The sequence below is a fragment of the Heterodontus francisci genome, chromosome 3, assembly GCF_036365525.1.
Source record: "Heterodontus francisci isolate sHetFra1 chromosome 3, sHetFra1.hap1, whole genome shotgun sequence".
Lineage (NCBI taxonomy): Eukaryota > Metazoa > Chordata > Chondrichthyes > Heterodontiformes > Heterodontidae > Heterodontus > Heterodontus francisci.
This window is the reverse complement of record NC_090373.1, coordinates 38,321,676-38,337,019: the sequence shown is the minus strand read 5'-3', so window position 1 is coordinate 38,337,019 and position 15,344 is coordinate 38,321,676. Positions and strand designations below refer to the sequence as shown.

Sequence of the window (15,344 nt, the reverse complement as noted above, 5' to 3'; positions counted from 1 at the left end):
GTGTGGGAGAAGTGGGTTTCGGTTCGTGGGGCATTGGTACTAGTACTGGGGAAAGTGGGGGCTGTACCATTGGGACGGTCTGTACCTGAACAGTACTGGGACCAGTTTCTAGCAAGCTAAAACTAGGGAAGTAGAGAGGGCTTTAAACTAAACAAGGGGGGTGAGGGATTAAGCTAGAGTAGATGTAGCAAATTAAGGGGTAGAGTCAAGGCAGGAGAGCGGAATAATATTATGGGAAATGAAGGTCAGAGTGTAGCAGAAAGGGACAGAGAGAAAACACCTCAGAGCACAACAACAGTCAAGACTAGATGTTACAAAGATAACAAAAAGACAAAACCAAAGGCTCTGTATCGGAATGCAAGTAGCATTCATAACAAAGTAAGCGCACATTGAAGCAAATAAACATGATCCGATCGCCAATACGGATTAGTGGCTGCAGAATGACAGGATTGGGTCCTGAATAATGAGGGGCATATAACATTCAAGAAGAACAGGCAGCTAGATGGTGCAATAATTAGAGATAACCTTGGTTCGGGAGATCAGGATGTAGAATCAGTTTAGGTGGAGATGAGGAACAGTAGGAGAAGTGGGAATGGTCTACAGGCCCCGAACAGTAATCACCATGTAGGACGAAGTATACAAGAAGAAATATTGGGTTCTTGTGATAAAGGGACAGCAATAATTATAGGTGATTTTCATCTACATATAAACTGGAAAAATCAGATTGGCAATAGCAGCCTAGATAAGTTCATAGAATGCTTTTGGGATAGTTTCTTAGAGCAGCATGTTCTGGTACCAACTAGACAGCAGGTTATATTAGACTTGGTATTGTGTAATGTGACAGGATTAATTAATGACCTCAGAGTAAAGGCACCTCTAGGTAGCAGCGACTACAATATGATTGAATATTACATCCAGTTTGAAAGAGAGAAGTGGGTCTAAGACTGGTATTTTAAACTTGAATAAGGGAAACTATGTGGGAATGAAAGCTGATCTAGCTGAAGTGAACTTGGTTACTAGGTTTGGAGGTAGACCAAGAGACAAGCAGTGGCAGACATTTAAGGGAATATTTCAGAATAAGTATATTCCTACTATAAAGAAAAATTCTAAGGGGAGGACCCACTATCCGTGGTTAACTGAAGAACTTAAGGAAAACATAAAACTTAAGGAAAAGGCATTTAGTTGCACAATGAGGAGTGGCAGGTCAGATGATTGGTCAGAATATAAACAACGCCAGAGAACGACAAAGGTTAATCAGGAGAAAGACATTAGAGCACGAGTGTAAGCTAGCTAGAAATGTAAAACGGAGCAAGAGTTTCTACAGGTATTTAAAAAGGAAAAAAGTAAAGTGAATGTTGGTCCTCTAGAGAGAGAATGGGGAGTTTAGTTTTAGTTTAGAGATACAGCACTGCTGGAGCTGTTCGTTATCAGCACAGCTTCCTCTGTTCTACTGATCTGGAACAGTTATTTTGATTGGTTGAGCACAATGACAACTCTACTATTCACGTTTCCACAGGGTTAGAGTGCATTTTTTGCAGCCCGTCACACATCGTTTTAGCAGATAACCAATAAGCTGTAACCAAGGAGGTAAAATACGCACAACGATCAAAAGCACTTGCCCGTTCTGCTTTTTGTCTCAACATTTTATCAAAGATACAAGTTAAAACATATTTGCATAGATCATCAAATGCATATTGAGATGACTTATCCAATGATATACAAGCTTTTTTGGTTTACTTACAAAACAAAAATGCATCTGGATTCTCAATTCATCACACGTGACTAGTGGCCAACATATTGGACAATACTGCCTTCCTCCACCTAACCCTACTCCTATTTTCCTCTTCCTCCATTTTTCTACTCTCCCACATTAGTTCAATTATCCCCCAACCTCTAACCATGCTTGATCTGAGAGATTCACACTGGTCTTGTCAATCAGTGTACCATGAGAAGTTTACTATTTGATTTAAACAAAAAGCATAATGCATCAGAAGCTATGCTTTTTTGATCCAAAAAGCCAATGTAAAGGGAGAGAGAAGTTTTCCTGTATCTATGGTAACAGATATCCTCCCTAAAGCGAAAAAAAAATACAAGTCCCCTGGATGTCAGTTCCTTTGAGTTGCACCCCCCCCCCCCCCGCTCTCATGCCCACATCTCTGTCCCCGGCCTGCTGCAGTGTTCCAGTGAACATCAAAGCAAGCTCGAGGAACAGCACTTTATTTTCCGATTAGGCACGCTACAGCCTACTGGACTGAACATTGAGTTCTATAATTTCAGAGCATGACTGGCCTTTTTAAAAAAAATTTATTTCATTCATTTCTTATATACATGTGCCTGCCTACTGTTTATTTCATGTTTGTGCTTTTGACTGGTGCTGCTCATTATTCTGTCATTAACACTCCCTCTGCACTAATGCTTAGTCTTTCATTACACCATTAGCACACTGTCATTGCCTTTGGTCCATGACCTTGTCAGTTAATCTCTCTAGCCCTCTGTCCTATCACACACCTTCCCTTTTGTTCTCTTCTCCCACTACCTCCACTTTGCTTGTTTAATACTTATTACATTTCTAACCTTTGCCAGTTCTGATGAAAGGTCACTGACCTAAAACATTAACTCTGCTTGTCTCCCACAGATACTGCCAGACCTGCTGAGTTTGTCCAGCACTTGGTTTTTATTTCAGATTTCCAACATCCACAGTATTTTGCTTTTAGCTAATAATGATGACAGGCAACCTTAAAGTAAGATATGCTTCGAATTTCTAATCCTTGGGGTGTTACACTGTGCAAGAAAATTTGAGAAAGGTGCTTACTTCAGCTGCTTGAAAGTATAAATGGTCTCACCAGACATAAATCCTAATTGAAAATACTGACAAAATATCATGAGTAAGATATGCATCATCTCATCGCGACCTACAAAAACCAAACGGTCCCAATGCTCATGCACCACACAAGTGCATTAACACAACCCAAAACGACCAGACCTCTTCAGAATGAGTCTGCATGCCACTTTATAAAGCTTATCAACTGTAGTACATATATGGTATCTTGTATGCTATACACAACTATATTTTATGAAATTGCAAAAAAGCCTCTGAGCACAAAATCCATTTTACTGAAAAGTATTATCCGTAATCAAACATAATCTAACCACAATACCTGCATTGGTACAGCTGATGGGAAGAGCTCCTCCAACTACTCCTAAAGGTTTACTGGAAAGGTTAGAATTGGCCCAGGGACTATGTGCACTGAAATCTTTACCTGCATTGGCAAGTGGGGTGTTCTTGGCATTTATTCCTGCAGGATCAAAAAGACTTTGACTATTACAACTGTAGTACCCCACTTTCGATGACTGCCTGTCAGTTTCAGAAATACAAAATGAGTGGCATTTTCAGAAAGACAAAAGGTGAAATAATTTTTGCTCCAAATTTATTATGAGGAATTTTTAAAAACCCTTCAGCCCTATTTAGTTGACAGCTATCCAAATTTTACTTTCACCACCCCCCACACTTCTCCCAATTTCAACAATGGCTTCAATGTTCCACAGAAAATATATACCATTAATTTCTGTTAATCAAGTATAAATAATACCTTAAAATGAATTTGTAATGATTAAAGTCCTTCAGCATATATATTATGTATCTACCAAGTGGAACACTTGCATTGTCTACTGCTTTACAGCACCTACCTCTCTCAACCACAACCACCGCCTCCCCCCCAAAAAAATGGAATAACTTTCCATCTACATTTTATGGCAGACTGTCTAGTCTCATAAGCTGTTTGCAATGGAAGATACTTGAAATCAAACTCCAAATTTTAGCACATTGTAGTGAATTCTAGATTCCCAATTGGTTCCAAATTCCAGTAACCACATCTCCGTGGTAGGTTTCATCCAATGTTCTAATCCTGCAGAATCACATAATATCCTGACTTGTATCATGAGCCTGGATTTCCAAATAAAAAAGGAAAAGATGTCATGTTTATGTCATTCTGCAGTATTTGAACTTAGGATGAAACCTACTGCAGAAATGTGGTTACTGGAACTTGGAACCAATTGTAAATACAGAATTCCCTATAATGTGCTAAAAATTAGAGTTCGATTTCAAGTATTATCCATTGCCAACAGCTTAATAGTTAAATTTGTTTTCATGTTAAACACTGAGGTTAAAAAGAATACCAGTGAGTAGATGATGCCAAGCTTGGAGTTTAAGCCTCTCAATTGCAACAAAAAAAAAAGGAGGGTGGTAATTCTTAATTAGGACAGTAATAGTAAGCAGAAACCAAGGAGTAGATACAGCTAGTCAGACACAAGCAGAGGTGATTAGCTCTCTGCTGCCCCATGACACTCATAAGTAACAATTATGTGCAAGTTAACTCTGATTTTGCTTACATTCCTTCTTACTCCCTCCAGTTGATTGTCTTTTTTCACTATTTTAATGAACTTTATATTTTTGTTACGAACCTGGTAGATACCTGGATTGTTTCAGATAGTGATACTTGGCTGTAGAAGCTCTAGACATAGCTGTATCTGTTTGAGGCATTATATTGGTTGTAGGCATATTGTTGCTGTTTGATTTACTATTTGAAGCAGTGAAGTCTAAGAGGCTTCCCATTCTGTAACATAGGGGTACATCAAATGGTTTACAAGTTCAAAAAGAAAAATGCACAAAATGGCACATTTAGCCATAATAATGGTCTGCTTACTTAAACTGTGATTCTTGACTTGATCTTTTTTTATCATTTAAATTTGCATTTTTAGTCGAAGAGCTAAATCCCAAATCTCCTGAATCATTCCAGTTGTTGAAATCTTTCAAAATGTGACTCCATCGGCGAGCACTGCCTTTTGGCTTGCTACTGCTGCAAATATTGTCCTCTGTCCTGATAGCTTTCTGAGATCACAAACAAAAATGCAACATTAACAAGTTCAGCACCAACAGTAATTAAATAATCAGGTATTAAAGTAAATGAAGTAAAATTGTAATATTCGACATCTTTTGCTGGAATTCCTGACAACTTTTAATTACACAGAATTCTCATCAGAGCAAATCATCACTGGCAGAGGCTTCAGGAACAAAATTACAGTGCATAGGACCTACATGGCTGAATGTATGGCTGTCATGGTGGGATGGTGGGATGAAAGAAGAAAGGGACGCACAAGAGGCCAAAGTTTAAGAAAGACAGAGCTCAGGGGGTGAGGTCTGGAGTTGTAGGACTGGAGGTTACAGAAATAGGGAGGGACAAAAACATGAAGCAGTACACACAGGAGTTATGAGAATTTTAAATTGAAGACTTTTGGAGATTGGGAACCAAAGTAAGTTAGCTAGGACAAAAACTTACAGAACATGGAAGATTGGGAGCCAGCCAAGACAACACTGAATAGTTAAATCTGGTGATAAAGGAATGGATGAGAGTTTCAGCAGAAAATGGACTGAGGAAGGGATGGAGGCAGATAATGTTATCAATATAGAAGTAGACGGTTTTTGAGAGGGAAAAGATATGGGGTTGGACGCTCAGATCAGAGTTGCAATGGACTCCAAGGTTGTGAACAGTGTGGTTCAACCTGAGATACTGATCAAAGAGGGGAATGAAAGCCGTGACAAATGTACAAAAATTGTAGAAGAGGTAAAAGACTATGGCTTTTGTAGAAATAGAGGCTCATCTAAGTCTGGATGTCAAACAACCAATCTGACAGCAGAAGCAACGGAGGGGTAAGAGAGGTGGTAGAGAGTTAGAGTTGGGTGTTGTCAGCATACATTTAGAAGGTGACACAATGTCCAAAAGGCAGACAGAAGAGGAGGAGGAGGAAGGGACCACAGAAAGATCCTTGGAGTACCGCAGTAATAATGATATGGAGAGGAGAAGAGAAGCCATCGCTGGTTACGATTGGATAGTAAGAGTGGAACCAAACAAAAGCAGTCCCATTGAACTGGATAATGGAGATAGCTACTGGAGCACAATGATGTGGCTGATCATGTCAAATGTAGGACAAGCAGGGAAAATGCATTCTTAGTCAGAGGATATAAGTTTGAGACTTTGAATCGGGCCACAATGTTGACAACTTCAAAGTCACAAAATACCTCCTCAGCACAACATAACCTTCACTTGAATGTACATCCTGCATGGCTCGCAAACGATGGTGCTGCAGCTTCAAAGAACTTACTTATTTAACTCTGATCTTGTTAATGTGCTACAATAAAGTATGTGGCCCATTAGCCTATTTGACAAGATCATCAGATAACTATTAAAATGCATCCTTATATATGTTTAAATAATGATTTTAAAACATTTTTGTTTACAATAATTTTCAGTGCTTAAAAGGATGATGATATCATGAGAGCAGCCTAACAGCAATGCAGAAGTGGCTCGCTATGCTCACAATAAAGCCAATGGGCTTTTTGAAAAAATATTGAGTACTCTCACTTTAAAAAGTATGACAAAGAAATAACCAAACATTACCTCATTATATTCCTTTAAAAAGTTTGATTCTTAAATAAAATTGAAAATTCAATTACAATTTTATTCTAATTGGTTGTCAAGTGTCTAAGACTAACTATGCATTTTTAGTTAATAAAGTTTAAGTCGTCTTCTTCTTCTTTGGCCTCCTTGTCTCGAGAGACAATGGGTAAGTGCCTGGAGGTGGTCAGTGCTTTGTGAAGCAGCGCCTGGAATGGCTATAAAGGCCAATTCTAGACAGCGACAGGCTCTTTCACAGGTGCTGCAGATAAAATTGCTTGTCGGGGCTGTTACACAGTTGGCTCTCCCCTTGCGCTTCTGTCTTTTTTCCTGCCAACTGCGAAGTCTCTTCGACTCGCCACACTTTAGCCCCGCCTTTATAGCTGTCCGCCAGCTCTGGCGATCACTGGCAACTGACTCCCACGACTTGTGATCAATGACACAGGCCTTCATGCCACGTTTGCAGACGTCTTTAAAGCGGAGACATGGACGGCCGGTGGGTCTGATACCAGCGATAAGCTCTCTGTACAATTTGCCCTTGGGGATCCTGCCATCTTCCATGCGGCTCACATGGCCAAGCCATCTCAAATGCCGCTGGCTCGGTAGGGTGTATATGCTGGGGATGTTGTGCGCCTCGAGAACTTCTGTGTTGGAGATACGGTCCTGCCACCTGATGCCAAGGATTCTCCGGAGGCAGCAAAGATGGAATGAATTGAGACGTCACTCTTCGCTGACATACGTTGACCAGGCCTCGCTGCCGTAGAGCAAGGTACTGAGGACACAGGCTTGATACACTCGGACTAACTATGCATTTTTAGTTTATAATGTTTAAGTACCACCACACTATATGTTGAACATTTAACAGAAGCAATAATAAATGTGCAAAATAATTAACAACCAAAAGGTCTGTGGTTATAAGGAGTAACTTCACAATCCCATGTTCCCACTGGGGAACACCACTCACAGGAAATCTAGGTTAACGGAATTACCCTAACATGTAGGCATCAAGTTTCGTACTTTTAAGACATTTAAGGGGATACAGACATTTAAGGGGATATTTCAGAATACATAGAATAGGTACATTTCAACAAGAAAGAAAAATTCCAAGGGTGGGACCCGCCATCCGTGGTTAACTGAAACAGTTAAAGATAGTATCAAACTTAAAGAAAAAGTCTATATTTGCACAATGATGGGAGGCAGGTCGGAAGATTGGACAGAATATAAAAAACAACAAAGAATGACTAAAAGATTGATAAGGTGGTAATATTAGAGTACGAGAGAAAGCTAGCTAGAAATATAAAGACAAAAGCAGCCTCACAGCTCCAGGGACCCGGGTTTGATTCTGGGTACTGCCTGTGCGGAGGTTGCAAGTTCTCCGTGACCGCGTGGGTTTTCGCCGGGTGCTCCGGTTTCCTCCCACAGCCAAAGACTTGCAGGTGATAGGTAAATTGGCTGTTGTAAATTGCCCCCAGTGTAGGTAGGGAAAATGGGGTTACTGTAGGGTTAGTATAAATGGGTGGTTGTTGGTCGGCACGGACTCGGTGGGCCGAAGGGCCTGTTTCAGTGCTGTATCTCAAATAAAAATAAAAGCTTCTATAGATATTTAAAAAAAAGAGAGAGTTAACAAAGTGAGCATTGGTCCTATAGAAATGGAGCCTGGGGAATTAATAACGGATAATAAGGCGATGGCAGATGAATTTGAACAGATATTTTGCATCGGTCGTCACTATTGAGGATACATGTTACATGCCAATTTTAGCTGTAAGTCAGGAAATGGAAGGGAGAGAGGAACACAAGAAAATTACAATCACTAGGGAAGTGGTACTAAACAAATTGTTGGAGCTGCAAGCTGACAAGTCCCCGGGTCCTGTTGGACTTCATCCTGGGGTGGCTAGTGAGATAGTTGATGCATTCGTTTAAATTTTCCAAAATTCCTTAGATTCGGGGAAGGTTCCATTAGATTGGAAAATAGCAAATGTAACTCCTTTATTCAAAAAGGGAGGGAGACAGAAAGCAGGAAACTACAGGCCAGTTAGTTTAACATCCGTCTTAGGGAAAATGTTAGAAGCTATTATTAGATATCATAGCAGGGCATTTAGAAAAATTCAAGGTAATCATGCACAGTCAACACTGTTTTGTGAAAGGAAAATCATTTTTAACCAATTTATTGGAGTTCTTTGAGGGAGTTACATATGCTGTGGATAAAGGGGAACCGGTGGATGTACTGTACTTAGAAGGCACCACATCAAAGGTTATTATCGAAAATAAAAGCTCAAATAAAAGTAAGGGGCAACATATTGGCATGGATAGAAGATTGGCTAGCTAACAGGAAAGAGTAGGCATAAAAGGGTCATTTTCTGGTTGGCAAGATGTAACAAGTGGTGTGGCACAGGGATCTGTGCTGGGGCCTCAACTTTTTACAATTTACATTAATGACTTAGATGAAGGGACCAAAGGTATGGTTGCTAAATTTGCTGATGACACAAAGATAGGTAGGAAAGTAACTTGTGAAGAGGACATAAGGGGGCTACAAAGGGATATAGATATGTTAAGTGAGTGGGCAAAGACCTGCCAAATGGAGTATAATGTGGGAAGTGCGAAATTGTCCACTTTGGCAGGAAGAATAAAAAAAGCATGTTATCTAAATGGTGAGAGTTTGTAGAGTTCGGAGATGCAGAGGGATCTGGGTGTCCTAGTGCATGAATCGCAAAAGGTTAGTATGCAGCTACAGCACATAATTAGGAAAGCTAATAGAATGTTATCGTTTATCGTGAGGGGAATTAAATATAAAAGTAGTGAGGTTATGCTTCAGCTATACAGGGCACTGGTGAAACAACATCTGGAATATTGTGTACAGTACTGGCTCTCCTTATTTAAGGAGATATGTAAATGCATTGGAAACAGTACAGAGAAGGTTTACTAGACTAATACCTGGAATGGGCGGGCTGTCTTAGGAGGAAAGATTAGACAGGCTAGATTTGTATCCGCTGGAACTTAGAAGAGCAAGAGGCGACTTGACTGAAACATATAAGATCCTGAGGAGTCTTGACAGGATGGACGTGGAAAGGATGTTTCCCCTTGTGGGAGAATCTAGAACCAGGGGTCACTGTTTAAAAGTAAGGGATCGCCCATTTAAGACAGAGATGAGGAGAATTTTTTTTCTCTGAGGGTCATGAGTCTTTGGAATTCTCTTCCTCAAAAGGCGGTGGAAGCAGAGTCTTTGGATATTTTTAAGGCAGAGGTGGATAGATTCTTGATAAGCAAGGGGGTGAAAGGTATCGGGGATAGGTGGAAATGTGGAGTAATCAGTTCAGCCATGAACTTACTGAATGGCAGAGCAAGCTCAAGGGACCGAGTGGCCTACTCCTGCTCCTAATTCATATGCTCATATGTAGGTTAACAGAATTACCCTAGCACATAGACATCAATTTTCATACTTTGGATCAGGAATCTCACTGTATATAAATACAGTGGAAATGTGATAAGGTCACATTGTTAGAAAAGGATAAAACTGTAATTCAAAAATAACGAATGATCTGATCGGTTTTGTCTCTTGCCCCAAATGGATAAAGGTAAATTCATGATGCTATCCAATATTTTCACTACCACACAATATTGTTATTTGTGCATTAGATACAAGAAATCTTACTTGATACATTTTGGTATTTATTGAAGGTAGAATATTTTGATGGGGTTTCTCTTGTTCGCTTTGGTTTCCTCTTTCAAGTGAACCAGGTGCAGGATCTGTTTGCTGCACGCACATTTGGTACTGAGAGGGCACAATTTGTTGAAGTGTCCTTGAAGGTGGATGAGGATGATGCAGAGTTGGGGGCTGAGGTGGAGGTACAGGCTTCAGCTGATGAACTGGATGTTTGTACTGCATTTCTCTTTGCTGCTTTCCTTGTTCTTGCACTTGCTGAGGAGTTCCCAGAGCTTGACCAACATGGAAATAGGGATAGCGTAGTGCCTACAAATACAGTGAATAGTAAAAGGTTATTCTGAAACATTCTGAATACGCCCCCTAGATGCCTCAATGGGTAAATTCTGCGTCACATCACATAAACCAGAAAGTAGCATATTAAATTCCTGATCTATACTGAGTTAGCTGATCTGAGCAGAGTGAGGCATTCAGGCATACTGAAACAGATTCACTGTTCCTGGATGTGGAGTACTCCATGCTCAAATTCTGTCCAGTTGCAGATCAGAAGAAGAAAGGATTTGGCTTTGATGGTCCTTCTACTTGAATAGTCTAGTGATGCCCACTTTCAAAGCTTGTAAAACATGGGCATGATGAAAGTTAGAAGAGATGTTCCTATCTGTGGAACTATGACCAGTACAGCATTGCACATGGGGAGCAGTATAATGGCAAATTATCTTATTTCAATATTCTTAAATAAATTCTTAAATCAGTAGATGAGAGAAACGCCAACTAAAAGAATGTGCACACCAAAAAGAATTGAGTAAGTAGCAAAGAGTTTAATTACTGTGAAATGTGCCTTTTTGGTCATAATATAACTTTAACAAGAAAACTCAAGCTTGACAAAGGAAAACATACTAAATGCATTACCATTTACTCACTCACTCCCCATAGCAATGAGCATTTCAGAACACTACCTACACACTGAGCAGCATCAGCACTAATCCTATTCCAAAATGCACAGGAGGCAAAAAAAATATATTCCACCTACTGGTCCCACTAACATTAAGCCAGCAGCACTGAAAATATTGATTTTTAAACTATGGCACAGACATTAATTAGATTGGTGACATAAATATGTCAGTAGAACAGGCCACACTAATTAATTTTCAAGCAAGGGTATATAAAATATTGATTTTGTTTTAGAACCACAAAAACAGACAGGGAAAATAATGATTTCAAATCGGGGTGAGCGGCTAGAAACTATAATGGGCGTATGCGCTCATTTTTTCCACAATGCACAGTAGGAGAATATCAGGACAAGGAGGCAGAAAATTATTAACTGCCATCACAGGAAAGACAATAAAAATTGATCTACAGATACTCAAGTCCTTTTTTTTTTTTAAAAAAAAGGCATTACAGTAGCAGCATGTTCAGATAGACTTCTGCAAAAGAAATGCTGGACAAAATGAAGTAGCAAAGTATTAGCTCTCATCATAATCATTTAAGAAGGAAAAGATAAAGGAAATGCACCTTAAATGGAGTACAGAGAAATTTAGCAAACACCAAGATCTTAAAAGGTGGCAGAACAGGGAGAAGAAATCATACAAAAAGGCAAACTGAATTTTTGCTTTGTATCTAAAGGCATAGAATACAAATGCAAGGATGAGTTGATGAGCTTGAACAGGGCAACAATTAGTCTGCAACTGGAGACATGCAGGTACTGTTGGGCACATATTGTAGGAAGGCTATAAAGCAATGCAAAAAAGTGAGGCTCAGATTCATCAGAATGTTACCAGAGTTGCAAGCAGCCAGTTAAAAAGAGAGGCTTAAAAAGGTGAAACTTTTTTTCCTTAGAGTTGAAAAGGTTAAGCAGCAATTAGATTTGAGGTCTTCAAAAATGTGAAGGGTTTATAAGATAAACAGTGATGGATTGCTTCAACTAGTCGTGCATAATGATAATGGGAGAACACTTTCTTTTATTCTTTCATGGTATGTGGGTGTTGCTGGCAAGGCCAGCATCTGTTGCCCATCCCTAATTGCCCTTGACAACTGAGTGGCTTGCTAGGCCATTTCAGAGGGCAGTTAAGAGTCAACCACAATACTGTGGGGTCACATGCAGGCCAGACCAGGTAAGGATGGCAGATTTTCTTCCCTAGAGGACATTCGTGAACCAGGTGGGATTTTACAACAATGATAGTTTCATGGCACTATTACTGAGAAGAGCTTTGAATTCCAGATTTTTATTAATTAATTGAATTAAAATCTCACCAGCTGCTGTGGTGGGATTTGACCCCATGTCCCCAGGGTATTAGCCCAGGCTTCTGGATTACTAGTTCAATGACATTGCCACTACACCTTCCCATATTTATTCAAATTGACCAGAAAGTGAATCATAGAGTAGGTTAGAAAAAATTCTTTATGTAAAAGCTGGTTAGAATTCTCTGCCACAAACTGTTACTGAGCAGAATCTATAAATTCTTTAAAATGGGAGAAACTTGCTTGAAAAGGAGGAGTAAATATTAAAGGCGAAGGGGAGTAAGCAGGACAGAGCAGGATTAAACTAGATAGTTTATGGAGAAAAATATAACACACTCTGGTGTAGATTTTCATTTTTTCTACCTGGCATGAAGCACAGAATAACATAGAATGTGGAGCACAGACAGACCATTCGACCCAACTGGTATGTGTTGGTGTTGATGCTCCACATGAGCTTTCTCCTATCCTACTTCATCTAATACCAGCAGTGTAACTTGCTATTCCTTTCTGCCTCGTGTGTTTATCTAGCTTCCCCTAAATCCATCCATGCCATTTGCCTCAATTATTCCTTGTGGCAGTGGGTTGCAGACTCTTACCAGTCTCTGGGTAAAGTTTCTCCTGAATTCACTATTGGATTTATTGATGACAATCTTATATTGATGGCTCCTAGTGTTGGTCATCCCCACAAGTGGAAACAGCATCCTCGGTCTAATTTATCAAGCCCCTTCATAATTTTAAAGATCTCCATTCAGTCCATCAGCCTTCTCTACTCTAAAGAGCTTCAGCCTATTGCAATACATATATCCTCTCAGTTCTGGTATAATCCTTGGAAATCTTTTTTGGACCTTCTCCAGTGCCTCTATATCCTTATAGTAAAATCAAAACCGTGCACAATTCTCCAAGTGTGGTCTAACCAAGGTTTGAGACAAGTTTAACATAACTTCTCTGCTTTTTAATTCAATGCCTCTCGAGAAATGAACCCCAGTGCTTGTTTTTTTTTTAAATGTCCTTATTAATCCGTGTCACTACTTTGATGTGTGTATAAATTTCTTTAGATGTCTTGGCTCCTCTACCCCATTTAGTGTCTTATTTTACAAGCAGTATTGGCCTCATTAATCTTACTAGAAAAATGTGACATCCCACATGTGTCTACATTGAAGTTCATTTGCAATTATCAAAGAAAATCTACTGGATCACATGCCTATTACAGAACCTGTTTGATTTTTCTTCCATTAAATTTACCAGCATACAATCTTCACACCCAGCCAGAACAGATGACGATCGACTCCTGTGATTTTACCATTATCTGAACAAATTAGATAGCTATTTGTAAGAGCCAACATAATGGGCTGAAAGGCCTTCTTCAGTGCTACAAGAGTCTATGATTTTAACCATTCTTGCAAGTCAATTCTTGGTTCCAATTTTATGTTAACACTAGTACAGTTTAAATTAAAAAAACAGTCACTTGTACTCCCTCCAGTTATGGTTAAAAACTCACCTGGCTTGGAGTTGGCCGCTTCTTTGGGTCCCATTGGAGCATATCTCTCATGAGTTGAATAGCTTCACCACTTGCATTGGGAATCAGAGTCTTAAGGTTATTGGGGACACACTGAGGCCAGCGGAAGTTCATGGCTGCTGCAAGCTGATAGCCTTCTGACCAATTATTCTAAGGGATGTCAATTATAAAGTTGTCTGATACAAGTAAAAAGTAGGATAATTCATACATTATCAGAGTAAAAAAATTTATGTGAACAACCCAAGTGGCAGCTTGCTTATTTCCTAAATATATTTCCAAAATCAGAAATCTTGATACAAGTTACATATTTGAAGTACTCTTAATGTACAGAAAATAGGAGTGTTGTTACAAGGCTTTCCTTTTTTTTGTTAACATTTGAGAATCTACATTTTAAAACTGGAAAGGGGTTCCATAAATGCTAGAACAGTAAACAGTTACTGGAAGGTTGGGACTGAGAGTGGAACTGTAAACAGTTACTAGAAGGCATCTGTTTTCAAATAAAAACCCAGCAGGGGTTGTTTTAGTTTGGAGATATGCTTGCAGAGAAGTGACAAGCTAAGATTTATGGTTGTCATGAGACTGGACTTCTAGAAAAGTTTTAGTTTCAATTTGAACTGTCAAAACGTCAGTTTGCTTCTTGACCTGCCAGGAGACTACCAGCCCATCTTTCTCTTGAAAAGAAATCCTGTAAAGATTCCTATTTCCTCCTGTATTTGAAGAAAGCCTGCACAATTAAAGAACTTGCATGTCAAATGTGTGGAATTGAAATTTTTTCTCCTTTAAAACCTGACTGAAGCCTTCTATAGCTGCATCTCTAAAAAAGCCTACCCAAACTGATCTTCAACACTGCCTTGAAGGCTGGGAAGATCCTTGATAGCCACCTATTTGCCTTTGGAACACCTCAGCGAGACAAAGGACATATTTCCATACCTTCTTTACAGCCTAAGTGTTTGTTTTTATTCCTTCTATTTCTTTGTAACAGCTGTAAACAAAAATCCCTTTGATTTTTTTTCTCAAATAACTGGTTGTGTATGTATGTGCGTGTGAGGGGGCTAGCATAAATAAGGGGCTTTAATATTTCAAAATGTGTTTATGTTTTACTTCATTATTGGATAAAACTTGGTTTATAACAAACAGATAATTTTGTTGTTTATTGAAGAAACCTGGTTGGTGAGCTTTATTCTAGGCAAAGAGAGAGTATATGATTGAATGTTTCAGAAAGTGGGAAAATTTAAATAAATGTTGAGGCCTGTGGAGAAGTGGGACTAGGTTAACAGTGCACTCCTCCTACCTCAGTCGTAACAGTGCTCAGGGCAAAGAATGGTCTATGATGAGGGTTTTCCATGAGGCTTTTGAAAGTGATAGGGAATGGGGGCTGGGAAGATGGCATGGCGAACAGGCTTAGAATGAGACCCAGAGGATACAGCATAGTGGTGAAGCAGTGGGTTCAAAGAACAAGCAGTAAACGAGTACAAGAGCA

General features: G+C 39.5%; 1 protein-coding gene across 7 annotated transcripts in view; it reads right to left on the bottom strand.

Annotated features, from left to right (window-relative positions):
* Window positions 1-15,344, bottom strand: part of LOC137355821 (serine/threonine-protein kinase ICK-like) — a 76,612-nt gene that overhangs the window by 14,381 nt on the left and 46,887 nt on the right. For 3 of the 7 annotated variants that reach the window (XM_068021418.1, XM_068021397.1, XM_068021402.1), the window contains exons 8-12: window positions 13,847-14,014; window positions 10,102-10,419; window positions 4,704-4,888; window positions 4,462-4,613; window positions 3,159-3,296 (exon numbers count right to left, since the gene is read on the bottom strand). In XM_068021418.1, the coding sequence (XP_067877519.1) occupies window positions 3,159-3,296; window positions 4,462-4,613; window positions 4,704-4,888; window positions 10,102-10,419; window positions 13,847-14,014 (961 nt within the window). The remainder of the gene's footprint in view (window positions 1-3,158; window positions 3,297-4,461; window positions 4,614-4,703; window positions 4,889-10,101; window positions 10,420-13,846; window positions 14,015-15,344) is intronic. The other 4 variants (XM_068021427.1, XM_068021443.1, XM_068021436.1 and 1 more) reach the window with 2 other exon arrangements.